Source organism: Cydia strobilella, chromosome 10, assembly GCF_947568885.1.
Source record: "Cydia strobilella chromosome 10, ilCydStro3.1, whole genome shotgun sequence".
NCBI lineage: Eukaryota > Metazoa > Arthropoda > Insecta > Lepidoptera > Tortricidae > Cydia > Cydia strobilella.
Genome location: NC_086050.1, coordinates 12,290,470 through 12,310,362, shown reverse-complemented (window position 1 = coordinate 12,310,362; position 19,893 = coordinate 12,290,470). Strand labels below are relative to the sequence as shown.

Here is a 19,893-nt window from a genome sequence, read left to right as displayed (position 1 = left end):
ATTTATTCATTCAAAATTGAAAAACTTGATTATTTATTTCTCCAAGATTTCTATAAATTGATAAGTTCCCGTACATAATACAATACACCGGCATTTTTAATGTTTCGTCATCGCGTCGCTAACCGAACTGAGAGTACGCCAGAAGTCCGCCAGATTTCTGTCGCGGGACGAGATAATTCGTTTTGGGGCGGGGCGGTGCGTGGCCGTTCTGTATGATTATACTATTATTCTGTGTCTCGGTTAAAGAATATATCAAAGGACTGTCTCATTTCAAAAATAGACAGAGAGAATCATAGGTACTATCTTTGTCTTACACTAGTACTTGCAGTAGCACCCAAAATAAAAGGATGAGTATAGTTTTTTTGTTCTTATTTACTGACAATTTGGTATGGCCAACTATAGTTGGTCAAGCAAATCTTGTCAGTAGAAAAAGGCGCGAAATTCAAGTCTTCTATGGTATGATATCCCTTCGCGCCTACATTTTTTTAAATTTGCCGCCTTTTTCTACTGGCAAGATTTGCTTGACCAACTATAGTTTGTCAAAGGACTGTCTCATTTCAAGCATATACAGAGAGAATCATACTATCTTTGTTTTACACTAGTACTAGCACCCAAAAGAAAAGGATGAGTATAATTTTTCTTGTTCTTATTTACTGCCAATTTGGTTTGACCAACTATATAAGTATAATACTCACTACTCACTAGGGTCTCAGTACATTAGATGATATATAAACTTGTGTATTGCGTATCCGAACTTACTTGGCAAACTGAACTGACATTGACAGGCATTATTTACATTTACTCAGTTCTAGTTATAGTAAATATTTAGTGACTTAATTCTGTTCTTTATTTTTGGCATAATATGTTGTATTTTAGATGTGGACTGGTAATTTTAGCAACTACATACATTTTGTCGTAAGTATAATCAATATTTCATCTTATATCACTGAATCTGCGAAGAAACAACAATTTAAACCAAAAGTGAATGTGCGATGTTTTTTTTTTCTTCAATAGTCTGCAATGGAATGTTAAGTACTTTTAATCATAATTCTTTACGTATTTCGAGTAATAGCAGAACATAAATTTGTTATACGGTTTGCTACAAATTAATAACAAATTCAAATAATTTTATTATTACCTAGGTACCTACTGCCTAGTTACTGTACTTAATACTTTCACCTGTTGTGTATTTGTTTATACTGTTATTCTTGTGGCCATATGCTTAATTTGAATCTATTTTCGTTGCAGACTTTGTTCCCAGATTGCGAAAGAAACAAATTCCTTAGACGCAGGATTTGTATTACTCTATGTGGCCAGCGGAGCTATAGGTAAGAGGCATGTTTATGTGTTATGTAAAAGTTGACGAAATGTTAATGTTACTTAACTATTGCATTCCATTACAACTGAGTCATACTTTGCCATTGCAAGAAAACTTAAGTGGGTTGGAAACTCTTTGGTTAACTTTGGTAATGGTTATGTGTGTGTAATTGTATTCAAGGTCTCATTATAATTGTTGCATATATTATGAAAAAGTTTTCAATTACAACATTATATTTGTATTCTTCATAAATTGGTGTAATTTTACTATGTATTTGTTGTAACAATAACACTTTAATAACTATAAATTTATAGAAAAAAAATTTGCTGAAATACATAATCAAATTTATTTACCCACAAGTATCACTATTTATTTAAAGGTTAACTGGAAGAGATCCCTGATAGGGATAAGTTCGCCTTTGTATACAAATGATGCGTTTTTCTCTTGTTTTATGTTTCTTTTTGTACCATAAAGAGTTTTACTACTACTTATTTGTTCAGACTGTTATTCAATAATTCCATGAATATATAAACATAACATTTAATATTTGGATATGTGCCAGTTGCACAGAAAAGGTAACTTATATTGTACAATTAAGTAGTTTCTGCAGTACAATCCAACCAGATTTTTCTTTGATTAACAATTCACAATGTGATACCTTTTGCCTGCAAAGATTACAAATATATGTGCATAATATTCATGATTGTTCTAGTCCATTTTACAGTAAGAACCTGCTTAATATGTTTATATGAAGGTATACTATAGATTCCTATAATAGGGATAAGAATGTGTGATTAGAAATATAATAATGTTGGGCTTTGGCCTATTTTTTGAGTTTTACCATAAACCTAGCTATTTTTAACCTAAGGGGTAATGTTGCTAACTCATACTAATAAATTGTTCAACAAATGATGAACTGCTTCAGTTTAAGCAATGTACTTTGAAAAACCGGCTAAGTGCGAGTCGGACTTGCGCACGAAGGGTTCGTACCATTACGCAAAAAACGGCAAAAATATCACGTTTGTTGTATGGGAGCCCCACTTAAATATTTTTATTATTCTGTTTTTAGTATTTGTTGCTATAGCGGCAACAGAAACACATCATCTGTGAAAATTTCAACTGTCTAGCTATCACGGTTCATGAGATACAGCCTGGTGACAGACGGACAGACAGACAGACAGCGGAGTCTTAGTAATAGGGTCCCGTTTTTACCCTTTGGGTACGAAACCCTAAAAACTCGTATCTTGTTCTGTCAGTCAAAAGAATAATGTAGTATCTATGTATGTGATGCATACAGAGTTACTGCCTTTTAACTTTGTAGCAGTATGAGATACGAGATTTTTTCAGTGGTGCCGATACATATTTTTTAAAGTGGGCAATATCAACTACGGCAAGATTCTCCATACAAACGTAGTTCCTCTCTCATTTTAAAAGACTAGTTAGATTGCTCTGAAACTTTGTACTTACAATAAGATAAGGTATATCTATGTCTATAATTAGTTTATGTAGCTTCAGATACCATAGTTAAAAAAATACAGTGAATTTATTTTGTTTGTTTTATAAGCTGGAGCTATATAAACTAATTTCAGACCTAAATATACCCCATGTCATTGTATGTGCAAAGTTTCATATATTCATTCAATCGAACACATAGTTTTAAAATGGAACTACGTTTGTATGGGAAGGTGCAATTCGGCTAAGCTTTCCGGGGACTCTTAAGGAGTTTTCCGCATCATATTAACTGGGTTACACTGTATCTTACAAAATATCATTACTACTAGTACTAATATCAACATATTTGTGTGCTAACAATTTTTTTCAGCTGGAAAAATCATTTATGACCGTTACCGGCAGATCCACATACTAGGCTCACTAACACCCAACCCGAATGTGACTTCCTTTGCAAATAAGATATCTTCCCTCTCGGCCTCCCTCCTGTCGTTGGGCTTCCTGGTTTATCTGTTTCTATTTTTATTAAAGGTAACTAACATTCATATATAATTGTAGATATCATGTTTTCAGTACTCATAGTCTACAGAATAAGAGCACATACCTACACGCACTTGCGGTTTAAACCGCGCCGGCGTGTCGCAATTTCGTTGTAGTATGCAACCGCGCATGATCATACAAACAGTAGTGGGTTCAAACCTCGGTTGTGCTGTATAGAGCAGACAAAATCGTTCTCGAAAGAATAAAAAAAGATGACATGAAGAAATTCAGTCAGGATCCATACTAAAATTTAATAATACAATGATTGCTTAAGTAAATATCGTAAAACCGACCAATTTTTTTTTGTTTTATTTATCATTAGGTATTTTGCTCATTATCATTAGGTAACGTAGATATGCCCATAACGTAAAGGGTGTAGCAGGATAGGATAGCCTTTGAAATATTTTTACCTCACGGGGCATCATCTGCGGGCTGAGCACGGTCGCAATTTTATCGCCTGTCACCATGCCTGTCACGTTCTAACAAGTATGTAAGTGCGAAAGTGACAGGTGACAAAAATGCAACCATGCTGCCACCGCTCGTAATAGTTTTGAACAAAAATCTGCGGGTAATTTTTAAAGGCTATCCTGTTACACCCTTTAATGTAAAGGTCCCAGTCCTGAATACTGTCCCAATACTGACCACTTTCTATCTAATTCCAAGCAAAAAGGTGGCAAACGGGCTATCAACTAGTAAGCTGTCAAATACTAGGTTTACCTTACTAGCGTATATTTTTTATGGTTAAATTTAGTCTACCTATAGTGCAGAAACAGTGCAAGGTTTCACGATGTTGAAAGTATTATTTATTTAGTTATATTATTTATTTAGTTTAATCCAAGTTATTTATTGAAAGTTGAAAGTATTATGTTGAAAGTTGTGTTAATTATTTTGTGTTCCAGGTTGATAGTTATGGCCTGACGGCGCTGAGTATTTTTATATGCGGATTCGGCACATTGTACATATGGATGCAGGTTAGTTATTGCTTTATCTTCTTATTTCTTATTAGAGGCTGGTCTATTTACGACGGTAGGTACGTAAGTTACGTAACTGAACATTTATGCATTTAATCTAAGGACAGATTTCGATGGGGTTGGACGGTTAGAGCTTTTTTATAGATGGCGCTAGTATAGGTTTCTCTGTCAATCGTAACAATTGTGTCAGATTCTTTTTGTTTATGACCCGGATTGCTAGTCCCTTAAGCCAAATTCAATAAAACAAAACTAATGACAATTGCCAACCCTATTGTTAGGTTTTTAACTATGTGTATTGTATTACGCTACGATTTAAAGCAATCGTTCCACCAAAATAACATCCATCCACCAAAGTAAGTTTTGAATGAAGTCCGATACATGAAGCAACGCGATTTCATGAGAATCGAAGTATAAAAGAAAAACTAACTTTTCCCTCATAGTTATAAGGTCTAAACTTTAAGATTTTTTGTACTATGCCACGGTCGTGTGATAATTATATTGCGCGTTTTTTTTTTACTATCAGCGATAATCGAGATACCTATACATGTTGAAATAAAACTATGAAAACGGATTATATCGCGTATATTGAATTTATAATACATCCCGACGTTTCGAACTCTTTACAGCGTTCGTGGTCAACGGGTGACATCCCCACCCCGGTAGTTTGCAGAGGTAGTAAAATTAAAGTCACCCGTTGACCACGAACGCTGTAAAGAGTTCGAAACGTCGGGATGTATTATAAATTCAATATACGCGATATAATCCGTTTTCATAGTTTTATTTCATGAGTAACTATCGCGGTAACCGAAGACAGTATTACCTATACATGTTGTTTTTTTTTCAACCCTTGCTCATATATGAAAGAATCTGCCTTTGTAACAAGTGAGAAAAACCATACCAAAGCTATGCCGTACGTTACTTTTCAGAGCCTAATCACGACATACCTCTCTACGTTGTATTACGACAAGGGTCTAACGACTCTCCGACAATACCTCGCCAACATGAGCTTTCTCGTTTTACTTGTTATGGCGATATTCGGCACACTCGTCTCCGTTCTGCCTAAAGGTACGTTTACTAGTATCCTTCAGTAGTTCAGTCTATTTTATGATATTTACCTCCTGACGACCTACGTCCTCTATGTAGTACAAAGGCTTAATTAAGTTTCGACTCTTTGTCAGTCTGATAGAGTTGAATATAATCTGGCAAACCCAATCGTCACGAAGTTAAGACTAAAGTGGAGGACCGGCGCGAAATCGCCTTTACATACAAACGTAGTCCTCATTTTCCTCCCTGGATATTAACATTATTGAAAATGTTTTGACACAATTTGTTGTATGTCAACCACAGCTATGCCCCTACCTTTTTTTTTCGATTTTTTTAAATATTACAGTAGTTAGGAGCATTTAAAAATTTGTATGAAATCTGTTTTTTGCTCCAAATTTTTGCTATAATCAAAGAAATCAAAAAAGTCATACGTATGGCTATGGTTAATATACATCAAATTATGTACACACATCTGGGAGACCGAGCTTTTCTCGGAAAACATATAAAAACTCAAAAATGCGCGTTTTCCCAGAGATAAGACCTAGCTAGTTCGATTTTTTGCCCCCGAAAACCCCCATATAGCAAATTTCATCGAAATCGTTAAGGGGCCCACTGACTATCAGTCCGCCGGACGATATAGGCCTGTCAGTTAGAACAAAAATTTGACAGTTCCGAACAACTGACAGGCCGATATCGTCCGGCGGACTGATAGTCAGTGGGCCCCTTTAGAGCCGTTTCAGAGATCCCCGAAATATATAAATATATATAGATATCGATCTATACAAGAACATATATACAAGAATTGCTCGTTTAAAGGTATAAGAATATTTTCCATAATGTCAATATCCAGAAAGGAAAATGGGGACTACGTTTGTATGGAGAAGCGGCCGTCCCCTTTTCCTCTAAAGAGAAAATTGTCATTACGAGAATTTCGCTTATAAGGACCGGCCGGTAATCAACTGATGATGGGAGCGTGTATTAACTGATTTTCGTACCTCCGGACTATCCGGCTTTTATGAACAGTACTAATTTTACTTTTATATGGTTTCCAGGTGGAACGCGCGGGGCGCACGCCTGTCTTGTTGTCACTTCCATGTGTAGTTACGTGTTGACTGCAATATTTTGCGTCTTTATACTGTCTTTTGAAAAAGAATACGAGTATTTTTCTGATGTAAGTATAATATGATTATTTCATCTGTGGGAGGCCCGAATCGGGCATCAGTTTTTGCGGCAATTTAAAATTTAAAATTTGTACTTAAAGGTCACTATTTAAATAGCCCAAGTTTGACTGCCATAGGTTAAGACTGGTAGAATGCATGTATTAAACAACTTCCTCTTTGTGGCTATATTAATTTCTATCTAAGAACAACTTAAACAAACTACAAGTGTGTCAAAGGTCCATGGAAAGAAGTATGATTGGAATAAAACTATGAAAACGGATTATATCGCGTATATTGAATTTATAATACATCCCGACGTTTCGAACTCTTTACAGCGAATTTAGGAGGGAATTAAATCTTCTCGGGTCCGTGGTGTAGGGTTGGAGCCGGCATAGTTTTTATCGCGTATATATATATATATATCTTTACTTGAAAAATAATTATAGTGTATAACTAGCCTTATGAACCGATTTTGCATGTACAACCAGCCTTAAAGTTTGTAGTCTATGATTGTTCATTATTTTAGTATGTGGGTATTTTTGCACTTTGTAATTTTTCCTCAGTCATCCGTTGACCATGAACGCTGTAAAGAGTTCGAAACGTCGGGATGTATTATAAATTCAATATACGCGATATAATCCGTTTTCATAGTTTTATTTCATGAGTAACTATCGCGGTAACCGAAGACAATATTAAGTATGATTGGAGTTAAATTGAGAGACAGAATCAGGAACAAGTACATTAGATCTAAAACACGTGTAGAAGATGTAACCATTAAAGTTAAAACACTCAAATGGAGGTGGACAGGACATACGATCAGGGGCAAAGAAAAATGGAGCAAGAGAATTATATGGTGGTTCCTGAAAGATAGAAAAAGAAAACAAGGACCACCAAAAATGAGATGAGAAGACGAAATTGTAAAATTCGCAGGGAGACATTGGACCAGACTGGCGAGAGACAGGGAAAAATGGAAAGGGATGGAAGAGGCCTTTGCCAAACGGCACACAGACCAAACCGAAACCGATGTTGTCTGAAAAATTTATATTATGTTAAATTTATACTTAGATAAGTTGTGTACAATATTTAAACTCTCAATTTGTAAAAATGTCTGAATAAAAGGCTTATATTATTATTATTATTATTTAAATAGCACATCTTTGACAAGCCACTAGGGAATATTACGCATAACTCTGCGTAGAGGGCGTCACTAGCACAATCACAGGGCCTGCCGCGAAACACGAAAATCGAAAGTTCGTTTTCTGCCTCTGTCACTCTTGCATATTCGATCGATAGAGAGGCGCAGATAACGAAATTTCGATTTTCGCGTTTCGCGGCAGGCCACCTGTAAATAAACAGCGTTGATGCATCAATGTCATAGTGGAAACTTCTCAAAAAACTGTTTGAGGCATAGTATGTATAAGTTGTTCTATGGTTTAGGATGTGCACTAGTGCTGCACTCTGGCGGCAGAACATTGCAGTAATATTTAATTTCCTATTCTCCCACCACTTTTGCCCCCTTTTGAGATCCCTTATAGGGATAAGCTCGCCTTTGTACCTAAATTTATATGAATTTCATGTTAACAATTTTTGTTTTGTACAATAAAGTGATTTACTACTACTACTTTTGTCAAAACTCTCTAACATGCAGGCGCTTATTTATTGTCGTATATTTACTATGAAATTCTGTGCCGCGATATCGCGACGGGAGGCAGAGGTAGTTTTTCTATCGACGCGATATCGCAGCCGTGGGAGTTGATAAGCCAATCCATATTTGTTACGATAGAGAAAATCGATTCTGACTGGGTCATATCAGTTTTACCTGAGGAAGGCCGTATTGGAGTAAAGATCACTCATTAATCACCCAATACGATGTCTTCCTTCACCGAAAAGCTAGTGATAAATATCAAATGATATTCCGTACATAAGTTCCTAAAAACTCATTGGTACGAGCTAGGATTTGAACCCGCGACCGCCGGATTGAAAGTCTGACGTTAGATCCACTCGGCCACCACCGCTCAAAAACACACATTATAAAATAAATTAAAAAGTAACTTAAGTAGCAAAAAAGGGACACGAAAAACAATAAAAAAAGGTTAAGTAGGTTCGGTTTAGAATAATGTGTATAGGTGTGGTATAGGAGTTGTAATAGTGTAAACGGAAAAACCACAACACAATAAAATATGTTCTATCTCATCGCCGAAAGATCGATTCCCTTGGATTTTTCAATTTCTTCATCTTCAAAATGTATTCCGCAAATAGGCCACAAGGGGACTTTAACACGTCAACATGGCATTTAAGTAAGTTGTAAGCGGGACATGGAAAGTTTTGGCATTCGGACCGACGGTTGGGAGAAACGTGCCTAAATGAGACCGGAATGGCGTCACGACATTAAAGTCGGAAGTTCACGACGATGACTGGCTGGAGAACCTTAAGCAGAAAAGTCTTTGTCGTGCTCTACCACCTCCTGCGGACTCGCCTTTTGGGTGCGATTGATGTGGCAAGAAATGCCGCGCTGCAATAGGACTTAATAGCCATCAACGGCGATGCGGGACGGGACCCCATAAACGAACAAGCGCCGCAACAAGCATCAAATAGATGATGTGGCCAATGATGATGAACTTTTGTGTACATTATTTTAAGATCCATATAGAATACTCTGTCTACTCCTCGTTACTTACCTTTAATTTTTTTTCCAGGGTTTACGTTCGGAGATGCTGCTAGACGACGCTTGTTCAGTAACAAGCGGGTCTTTCTCGGACATTAGCATATTTGGGACCCAACAATCGAACTCCAGTACAAGCTTCATAAAGGGTAAACCCGGCTCAACCAAAACATCCTGACCCGCGGCCGTGCCTACCGGCACGATACTAACTACCACAGCGCCCCCTCTCATATACGGCAGCTTCGGTAAAACTAAAGTTAATCTAGTTAAGAGTGTTGAAGAAAAAATTGAACTATCGCCTGACAGTGATGTTCATAACAACATAGATAATGATAGTGGCATGTCTTCCGAAGAGACGGACGAGTCACTAAAATACGACCTAAGTAAGAATGTAAGTAACATAAGCAATGATGTAATAAAGTGCCTAACCGAACCACAATTCGACGCTAAATGGAATGAGATTCCGTGTTGTTCAAACAATGTTAGTATAAGTGTTGTTGATACCTCAGGGTTGGAGCTAGTTGCTGATACGGACAATCAGATATCTATTGTGATAGAGGCATCGAATGCCGACGAGGGTAAGATAGGTACAAATTGTGATAATGTCATTCCTAGTGTAGGTTCGAGCCAAAATATAGTTCCTGTGAGCAACGAGCTGATGACGAGAGAGGGCCAGAAGCTGGTGAGTCTGTCTCTGTCTATCCTGCTGGCGGCGTTGCTGCAAGCCATGCGCTGTTTCGCCCAGTTTCTAGAGGATATTGTTGTACCGCAGCGGTAAACTCTGTTCTCAGTTTCCGGATACTAAAGTGACTTTTTTTGTGTTAAGGTGCAGTGGGTTCGGCCGGCAGAGATTTTGAAATCATAGATCATAATACGGTTGTTCAAAAAATATCAACAGCAATCTTGAGGCTCTAGTAAGTTCATCGATTTTAAACCTGATTAAAAAACTTTGTCTAGATCAAAATTATGGCCATAGGTCTAAAACGCATCATTAAAAGTTTGTAACAATTTTTGCATAAATAATTCATTTATTTATGGCAAACTACATTTCATACAAACGTATTACAAAGAAAAAGTATATTTAAAACAAAAAGTATATAGTTTGCCTCAGCATAATGCTAACCCTAAAGTCAGCGCTGGTCTTCCGGCGAGACCATTTATTTATAAATGCTATGAACATGAAAATTGCTTTTAAAAATACGTATTTTTGGAAAATTACCTAAAATAACAATGTAAAATGATATCCGCGATCCTGGGCACGCACGGCCCTCCGCTCAATGCCGCGTTCGGAGAAGGACCTGAACTGACGGCGGCTTAACCATTTGAACGCCACGCCTATCGTGCGCGGCGCGTCATTGTGAGCCTTGTCGCAATGCACGAAGGTTGATATTCGGCTGTACCCGCCCGTATGATGTCTGGATCAATCTCCGTTAGATTTACAGTTTTAATCGTTTTACTGAATCTGAACATTTTTTTTTTTTTTTTTTTATTACAAAAAGGCAAGCACTTGACCGCAATCTCACCTGATGGTAAGTGCCGATGCAGTCTAGGATGGATCATGCTTACCTAAAAGATGTCTATTCACTCTCGATTTAAAAAGATCCAAGTTATAGTTGACTGGGAATATATTTGCAGGAAGTGAATTCCACTCCTTACCCGTTCGCATGATAAAGCTGGATGCATAGTTTAGTTAGTAGCACATTACTCGTTATAGGAGTATAAAAAGATAATTAACTTATTGCATTGTAAAATTAACATTAGTTCATAATACCTAACTCATGACCAATATTGTGCTAATTGTATCACGAGATATCACTTTAGGACATGGATCTATATGTAAAACGGATTGAGCTCTAAAGTAAAAAAGTGTGACAGAAAGAAAATGGGTGAATCAACTTTAAGAACACTTGAATTCGTGTCCCTAGACTCCCTGGCAAAGAAAAATCAATTTTTCTTAAACCATGTTGATTTTTTTAATTTTTTTGTTTACACGAACATTAATAGACCCATAAGTAAATTTACAAGTTTTCTCCTATACAAAAATCAGGGATTTTTGTATTTTTCTGCTGCGTTATCGTACAAAATGTAACTTTTATCTGATCAAGGTGTTAATTCTAGTGTGTTAATTAAATACTTATGTACCTTATAAAAAGTATAAGTAGTAGTGTTTCTTTGCTAGGGAGTCTAAAACACGAAATCTTAAGTGTTCTAAAAGTTGATTCACCCAAATACAAAGTAAAGGATTGCATCTCCTTTTATTACGTCATTTGACAGTAATGTAGTGTCCTGTGTAAGTAAGACACAGCCCTCCGGTTTGATGCTCTCTTTCGGTCTCCTATGATCAACTATTATGTATCTTTCTCGGTGATAAGGCCTTAATTATGATTAGTAAAAGAAGTTAAGAGTACGATCCGGGTATGAATCCGTGCTTAAAGGGGCCCACTGAATATCAGTCCGCCGGACGATATCAGCCTGTCAGTTAGAACAAAAAATTGACAGTTCCGAACAACTGACAGGCCGATATCGTCCGGCGGACTGTTAATCAGTGGACCCCTTTAGGGTTGCCTACCTAGAACACACTTATTACGTTCAGCAGTTAGAAGTACGAAAAATGTGTTCGCAATTTGATTGTGGCAGCGAGTCAATTACATTAATATATCATATGGCTGTAGTATTTACTTTAAATTTACCTAAATTTTATAAGACATTTTAGTATCTGGAAACTAATATAAGTTAAGTAATTGTTTTCCATTGCATTTTTTGGTGCAGCATTGATTAGTTTTTAATTGTGTAATACGTAAACGTATGTCAATATAATATAATTGATTGATTACCCCCTTGTAAGTAGGTATGGTTTTGTTAATCTCAATAAAGTGATCTACTTTTAAATATGATCTTGTTGTTTTGTGTTACAAATCCTGTAAGGTTTGCTGCAGACGTATTATAGTCGCACGTATCGTGTCGTCAACGATACACTGATGAAATAAAGCAAGAATAGGTATGTCACACAGTATGTCACTTATTGCCATTACCGCTACACACTGCATTACTACGCGCGGTAGTAATAGTCAAGCGCTCAACTTGTCGTTATCCGTTATCGAAACGAGAAGTGAAACTATATAATATGCCTGTTGCAAGTGAAGCCTGACATTAGTATTTCAATAAATTTAATAAACTATCATGGTCATTTAAGACACTAATTATTGCGGCTCTATCACTGACAGAAGCGGAGTACATCTGCTATAAAAGTAATGTAATATTTGCTATAGTATATAAAATCCATACTAATATTATTAATGCGAAAGTCTGTCTGTCTGTCTTTCTGTCTGTGTGTTCCCTCTTCACGCTTAAACCGCTGAACTGATTTAGATGAAATTTGGCATAGAGATAGGTTGACTCCATGAGAAGGACATAGGATAGTTTTTATCCCGAAAATCATCCCTTAAGAAAGTAAAAAGCGGGGTGGAATTGAGAATTGCTAATTTGTGTGCATAATATGCACAAATTTAGATTGCTATGAGTATTTTTCCAGGCGCTATTCTTACTCTAGCTGCGGTTCCTAAGTCCACGCAGACGAAGTTACATCGGCAACTTACTCAGACGTATATAAGTAGGATATGGCGATTGCCGAGGGAAGGAGGGTTTAGTAACACTAAAACTCCAAATAATTAATAATAATTTAATAAAATACAGATACACAATACATCTATTCACACACATCAAATAAATTAATGAGGTTAAATAGGTCATAACCTAGCCGACTACTTATTGTCTGATCGTGCGTTCACGATCACGGTCCTACAGCGAGGCTTCGTTGATCACTGTGATGAGTCTGTTGTTGGCGTTATGGCACTTGTTCTTCCACTTGAGGGAGTTGGGGTGGTCGGGGGAGCTCGGGCGGTCGGGGGAGGCGGCGCGCGCGGGATGCGGGGGGGAGTCGGCCACGACGATGGACCAGCGCCGGTTGCGCCGCTCGGCCATGGTCGGCAGCTCCGCTATCAGGTTGTTCTCGTATTCACTTAGCATTAAGTAGTTTTCGACCTGGGAAAGAGAACGGTCTTAGTAGAACATATTTTTTCTATTGCTTAGCGAGGCGTCCACCTACCACAAAATAATAGACGTGCAGTTTTATAAGTTAATGAGCTTAAAGCTTAAATCAAAAGGCAATCCGAAAAACACAAATCGTCAGGTGATAAGCAAAACTCACTAATTACTGAAAAATAATTAAACAAAAATCAACCTTATTCGGATAATAATACGGTTCACTATGGCTATGAACTTGTAGTGGTACTTAGCGACTTTTGCTTGTCACCCGACGAAATATACTCGTACCATAATATATACATGTTACCAAACTGACGCCTTTAATTTTATCTCGTAAGTCATAAGTATTATATTGTCTGTGGTATGAATAAGTATATCAACGCCTAGTGCCTATAGCCTTTGCCTTTTAATTTTTGGGATTAGGACATCTTTGTACCTACTTAGGTACAATACCTATATTAAGTATATATCGCATAGTAGCGATAACCGACTCTACTTGGTCAACTTGGATCATTTGCATCTGAATCATACTTGACGTTGAACTTAGTAGACAAACAAGTTCGACCTCCGAACCCAGTCGCAGTCCTCTCATTCATATTTATGTATGTAGGTAGTACCAACTCCATTCATGAAGTGAACATTTCTAATAAAATGTCAATATATGTTTGATCAAGATCTGTCTTAAGTAAAATTCGATTCAACGTTAATATTATTTCACCCCAGATGAAGTTGACGGCATCACGCATGTGACATCCCTAGATGTGATCACCAACGGGCTGTAGATACTTAAAGCATCAATATAATGTATCTCGCACCAGCCATCCGGCCACCGGCGCATTAATAAAATGTGACTTCGAGTACCTTATTACAACTAGTAATGCAATCCCCGCCGCAGTCCAGGTCCTCGAGCAGGTGCTCCGGTATGTCCAGGTCGAGGTCCAGTCCTCGCTAATGCAGGTCTCTGTTGGCACGTTACCTTATTACAACTAGTAATGCAATCCCCGCCGCAGTCCAGGTCCTCAAGCAGGTGCTCCGGTATGCCCAGGTCCAGGTCGAGGTCCAGTCCTCGCTAATGCAGGTCTCTGTTGGCACGTTACCTTATTACAACTAGTAATGCAATCCCCGCCGCAGTCCAGGTCCTCGAGCAGGTGCTCCGGTATGTCCAGGTCCAGGTCGAGGTCGAGGCCGCCCTCCTCGCTGATGCAGGTGAGCTCGGGCGGCACGTTGGGCGGCGGGGAGCCGAGGCTGCCGGGCCCGATGCTGTCCAGTAGGAAGTCTCGGCCCGTGCGCCCGGGGGCGACTAATTCTGCTCCTAGAACTGAGAGAGGGAAAGTGTGTAAGGATAATGGTTCTCTTAAAAATAATTTTTTTATGAACGAATTTACTATCTTTACTTTTGAAATCATTGCTGGCTCCCTATATCATAAATCATAGTATAGAGATGCTACCTAAGGCGGTGGCAGCGCCGGTGGCCGCGCGCGGCTCGCGGTCGCGGCTGCGGCGCGGTTGGCACGCTGACTCGCACGTCACTGTACCGCCGTTTTCTCTGAAAAAAGACATTAAGTGGGTACATTAATTTTATGACATAATATAGTTTGTCAAAGGACTGTCTCATTTCAAACATAGACAGAGAGAATCATACTATCTTTGTCTTACACTAGTACTAGCACCCAAAAGAAAGGGATGAGTAAAATTTTCCTGGTTGTTACTGACTGACAAATTGGTTTGACCAACTATATTTACAATTTTTCATAAATATTCCTGTTTAAAGTTTGTAAAACTTACGGGTCTTTAAGACAGATACTTACTGTGTAAACTTACGTGTTTAGGAACGCCTAAACAACGCTATATTTATTCATTTAAAGCTTTAGTTGCCCAACACTACGCTAAATTGTCCGCTTGTGCATAATTAAACGCGTCCTTAAGAGTGCTTATAGTATCCAAAAACGTGTTATTCAATAATGTTTCAGCTAAGTAGCCAGCTCGGAGCAGATACCTAGCGTAAAAAGCGGTAAAACGCGTCTGTTGTTGGTTGTCCAAAAGGGACACTTATCTCGGCACGGCATCTAATTTGCAAGTTGCCGCTAAAGAAAACATGATCGGTTTATTTTAGTAAGTAGTTGAATAACGATGTACCTAGTTGTTTTTGTTTATCACAATTTTTACGTAGGTACCAAATAGGTACAGTGTGATTTTGTTTTTGACATACAGCATGCTCTTCGAGGTGAAAGTCACCATAATCACTTCCATTATGAAACCGACGCCGAAATCGCAAAATATTGTAATATGAAACACATCAAGATTTCATCTCGCAGAATATGGCTAAGCTAAGGAAAAGCTAATTGTTGAAAAAACACCCCTCTGTTAAAATTTAAGCACAATTGAAACCATCAAGGTGAGAAGATCTACAAGAGAAATTTGAATTGCCAATTCCGTTGGCATAGCTCAGAGGCGACAGGCGACAGACTTAAGAGACAATTCGGGGGCACATTGCTCGTAGAACCGATGGTTACTGAGGCAGAGAGGTTCTTGAGTGCTTTGAGTCCTTGAAAGTTTTTAACAAGATGGATCAAGAGTTGCTGACGAGTTGCGCACGAACAGCTGTCGTTGACATAACCGGCATATATCCAGCAATATTTTATGGCTAATAAGATGGTGACATACTTGGTGTGTTTGTGTGCAACGCTCCGGCGATGCAGGTCGATGCAGAAGAGAGACAGGGAGCCGATGATGGAGCACGTGGAGCTGAAGTAATAGCCCGCCTTGCCGCCGCACCCGACGTTTATGTACCCTGGAACGTTTGTTTGGATGGATTAGAGGTGCTGTAGGTGTGTAATAGGTGTTGAGCGAATGCAAATAATGCTGAACTTACCACAAAACGTCGCCAATATACACGAGAGACGTAAAAGCGTCATAAAATTAAATAATTATAAGAACGTTAAAGATCGTTTAAATCAGTATATCATGCATAGAGTTTAACTTGATACTAACAGTGACGTTAAACTTGACCTTTGGGCAAGTAGCTTGATTTTTTTGTGTGCCTTTTGCCACTGGTCTCCAGCGTTAAACAGCTGCCAGATGCCCGGATATAGTTATAAGGTTAGTAGGTAGTGTAGCAAGCAACCTTAGGTAGAGGTTCTGTTGATTTCAAAATTGTTGATTTTCTACTTTTATCCGGGGCTCGCTCTTTGTCTGTCGCCACTAATACTTACCTACTCGTAAAAAGTAAACAATTAATTATGGAGTAGGAGACTTAACTATTTATAAGTAAATAACATTAGATGTCTTTATTATTTACTGATCAATTCGCCTCTAGCATAAGATTAGTACCTATTATTTACGACCTATAAAAACTTTCGTATCACTTAAATCTTTTATCTGTCTTTCATCCTAAGTTTATCCCCTAGCATCAAGAGGCGGGTGTTCTACCTCAATTAGCCATAAAGAAACCATAATGGCGACATTTTCTAGAATACCTATCAATGTGAAAGTCGCTAGAGACCTCATACTATTATCAATTATCAATGTGACAAAGTACAAAATGGGTAGGAAATTTAATTATTTGACTGTAGTACCTACTAATATTTTCAGATTATTTTACACTGGTTTGTAGGACATGAATTTTTTTCCAAAAAAGACTTGAATAGCCTAACGTTTATTTCGCACATCCTCGAAGAGTAGGCGCATGCATAATTTATGTGGGCCATTATGATGGAAAGATGATCTTGACGTATGATGGCAAGTGACTGATGGAGATTGGAACATCGGGCGGTGCGTGTTGTAGCGCTTTTTTAACGCTGGGGTGCGATTAACATCACGCGTTGGCGAAACAACGCTATAGGGTTGAACACGATTATTATGATTTTGCAAATGAAAAAAGTGAAGGGAAAACGCGGAGTTTACCTGAGAGCGATACGCCGATAGCATGTTCGCGTAGGTAAAGTTGCGTTCGCTCCGACAAAACTTCGTTGGAGCTGAGTTCAGCTCAGAAATGATTTGAAAATTAATGAAAAAAAAAAAAACGCATAGCTTGTTATTGTTACCTGAGAGCGGTACGCCGATGGCGATGGGCACGGCCTGCGAGCACTGCACGAAGCCCCACGTGCGCGCAAAGTTGCGAGAACGCACACGCTCGTATGTGTACATCTTCAGCGAGTAGTGGTAGCCGCCGCAGAAAATACCTGCAACATAATATATTTAGTATTGTCTTCGGTTACCGCGATAGTTACTCATGAAATAAAACTATGAAAACGGATTATATCGCGTATATTGAATTTATAATACATCCCGACGTTTCGAACTCTTTACAGCGTTCGTGGTCAACGGGTGACTGAGGAAAAATTACAAAATGCAAAAATACCCACATACTAAAATAATGAACAATCATAGACTACAAACTTTAAGGCTGGTTGTACATGCAAAATCGGTTCATAAGGCTAGTTATACACTATAATTATTTTTCAAGTAAAGATATATATATATACGCGATAAAAATAAACTATGCCGGCTCCAACCCTACACCACGGACCCGAGAAGATTTAATTCCCTCCTAAATTGTAGGAGGGTATCCCAATATGGGACCGGCAACTTTTGTAACTTTTGTTGCCGGTCCCATATTGGGATACCCTCCTACAATTTAGGAGGGAATTAAATCTTCTCGGGTCCGTGGTGTAGGGTTGGAGCCGGCATAGTTTATTTTTATCGCGTATATATATATATCTTTACTTGAAAAATAATTATAGTGTATAACTAGCCTTATGAACCGATTTTGCATGTACAACCAGCCTTAAAGTTTGTAGTCTATGATTGTTCATTATTTTAGTATGTGGGTATTTTTGCATTTTGTAATTTTTCCTCAGTCACCCGTTGACCACGAACGCTGTAAAGAGTTCGAAACGTCGGGATGTATTATAAATTCAATATACGCGATATAATCCGTTTTCATAGTTTTATTTCATAATATATTTATTTATATATAGATACAAGTTACCTACTCATTGTATATACATCAAAGCATCCCTCCCCCAGTTTCTTAGAATGGTCGACTTTTGGCACTAATATGATGATCTGCGTAATAATCGCTTGGTAACTGAAATCCTCCAATTTGCCGACAGCGGGTAGAAGGAGGGCTGCATAATTTAAAAAAACCGCCTTGAGCTACATATTTAATTTAAATGGGTAATGAAGCAAGTTGCGCTGTTTTTTAGGCCAGACCACAGTGTCAGGGTCTTTAAGACATTGCCCTGTATTTGTGTTATTACAGTAGGTAATTAATTACATGAAATATTGCTTCAGACAGCTACATTACTGAGAAACATGTTAAAGCGCCGAAAACAGTATCATAGTTACATAGTTAGAGATCGATCATAATATTATCTTACCAACCCTATCTCCCTCTATATGACGCTAATGGCACTATCGTATTTTTATAAGAATGTTTAGTCGATTTAGGCTTCCGGCAGACATCTCGGCCTAGATCTGGGACGAAAACGTGCCAGAAATTTCGCTGGTCAGACTGATTGCGTCGTAATCGTATGTCACGACATACAAGACTTAGTGATTTTAGCGTATTATGATATCTTCTACTTCTACATCTTTGTTTATATAGTTAATCTAAAATTAAACCTAGATATTGGTATAGCAGTAGAAAATATATGGAATTAAAAGGAAAAAGGTAGCTAGGTAAATTTAGCGGATGTACATAATTATTAACTATATATTATGTAATGGAAAATTTATTGGGCTGCAACGAAATAGCTATTTATGCAACAAGTGCGGAAAGTGTATGATTTCCGACGAGTGTATAAAGGAATACGAGTCGGAAATCATCTTTACGCACGTGTATCATACAATGTTTTACTATGCATTGTGCGAGTAAATAAAAAAAGATATCATGGCAAATAAGTTTAATTATTAAAAGGAGTGTTTTAAATCGACACGAGATGCGAATTACCTATTCGCACGTGTATCATACAACGATTTACAGTACATACGGCCCTTTAAACTTTCGACATATGCACGAAAAGTGCTCTTTTCCGCACTAGTGCAAAAAGTAGCACCATATTTACTGTAAAAAAAAAACAAAAAGCACTAGTGCGGAAAAGTAGTACTTTCCGCATGATATGGTTCCGTAGGAAACGCACTTTTCGAGCACATGCATTGTAAAGCATATTATTAGTTGCACCTTCCGAAACTGATTATTCCTAAACCAGCAGCAGTGCTGCTACTCGTAACAGCAAGAGGAGCGATTGTAGGTTGGTAATGTGTTCGATAAACAACGTATAAAAAATATGACAAAATGTTATGCTATAGTGAATAAAGTTGATTGCCAAAGATTGTCGCACAACATCCAATGGATGAATGAAGTTGTATGGGTCATAAAATGACGCTTTTATGGACAATGGACATTCCGGTACATGCGGGCTTGACAAACTCACCATAAACCCACGCGAACATAACATATCCCCTATACGACCCCTCCACAGCCGTCAAGGCCATAGTGGCTAGCGCGCAGCCGAAGACGGCCGCCTGCGTGAGGTACTGGCGCGCAATGCGGCACTCGGCAGAGTTCTGGCGAACTAGCAGGCCGAAGGCTGCGCAGCCGACGGCCCAGGCGAGGCCGAGGTAGGCCTGGAGCAGCTCGGCGGTTTCGCCTAGACCTGGAAATGAAAATTGATTACGGGCGCTACCTATTTTCTGGGCGAA

General features: G+C 38.3%; 3 protein-coding genes across 5 annotated transcripts in view; 2 read left to right on the top strand and 1 right to left on the bottom strand.

Moving 5' to 3' along the window:
* The first annotated feature begins 767 nt into the window (after positions 1–767).
* Positions 768–9,327, top strand: LOC134744663 (uncharacterized). The gene is made up of 7 exons (XM_063678565.1): positions 768–915; positions 1,249–1,328; positions 3,141–3,298; positions 4,207–4,278; positions 5,205–5,343; positions 6,375–6,493; positions 9,179–9,327. The coding sequence occupies exons 1-7, from the start codon at positions 863–865 to the stop codon at positions 9,320–9,322; spliced, it is 765 nt and encodes a 254-aa protein (XP_063534635.1). The 5' UTR covers positions 768–862; the 3' UTR covers positions 9,323–9,327.
* Positions 9,328–9,457: 130 nt separating this feature from the next.
* On the top strand, positions 9,458–12,036 carry LOC134744731 (uncharacterized). The gene has a single exon (XM_063678651.1). The coding sequence runs from the start codon at positions 9,485–9,487 to the stop codon at positions 9,920–9,922; it is 438 nt and encodes a 145-aa protein (XP_063534721.1). The 5' UTR covers positions 9,458–9,484; the 3' UTR covers positions 9,923–12,036.
* A 773-nt stretch (positions 12,037–12,809) lies between these two features.
* LOC134744551 (monocarboxylate transporter 10-like) overlaps positions 12,810–19,893 on the bottom strand; it is a 202,557-nt gene continuing 195,473 nt past the window's right edge. For all 3 annotated transcript variants that reach the window (XM_063678380.1, XM_063678382.1, XM_063678381.1), the window contains 6 exons: positions 19,626–19,847; positions 17,232–17,369; positions 15,853–15,979; positions 14,637–14,734; positions 14,286–14,506; positions 12,810–13,185 (listed from right to left, as the gene is read on the bottom strand). In XM_063678380.1, the coding sequence (XP_063534450.1) occupies positions 12,943–13,185; positions 14,286–14,506; positions 14,637–14,734; positions 15,853–15,979; positions 17,232–17,369; positions 19,626–19,847 (1,049 nt within the window). In that variant the 3' untranslated portion in view covers positions 12,810–12,942. The remainder of the gene's footprint in view (positions 13,186–14,285; positions 14,507–14,636; positions 14,735–15,852; positions 15,980–17,231; positions 17,370–19,625; positions 19,848–19,893) is intronic.

What these genes read in the sequence shown, in the direction of transcription:
- LOC134744663 (XM_063678565.1), top strand. Translation starts at nt 863, where the DNA reads ATGTTGTATTTTAGATGTGGACTGGTAATTTTAGCAACTACATACATT. An exon ending in CATTGTACATATGGATGCAG is followed by an intron (nt 4,279 to 5,204) that starts GTTAGTTATTGC and finishes GTTACTTTTCAG; the next exon opens with AGCCTAATCACGACATACCT. An exon ending in AATACGAGTATTTTTCTGAT is followed by an intron (nt 6,494 to 9,178) that starts GTAAGTATAATA and finishes TTTTTTTTCCAG; the next exon opens with GGTTTACGTTCGGAGATGCT.
- LOC134744731 (XM_063678651.1), top strand. Translation starts at nt 9,485, where the DNA reads ATGTCTTCCGAAGAGACGGACGAGTCACTAAAATACGACCTAAGTAAG.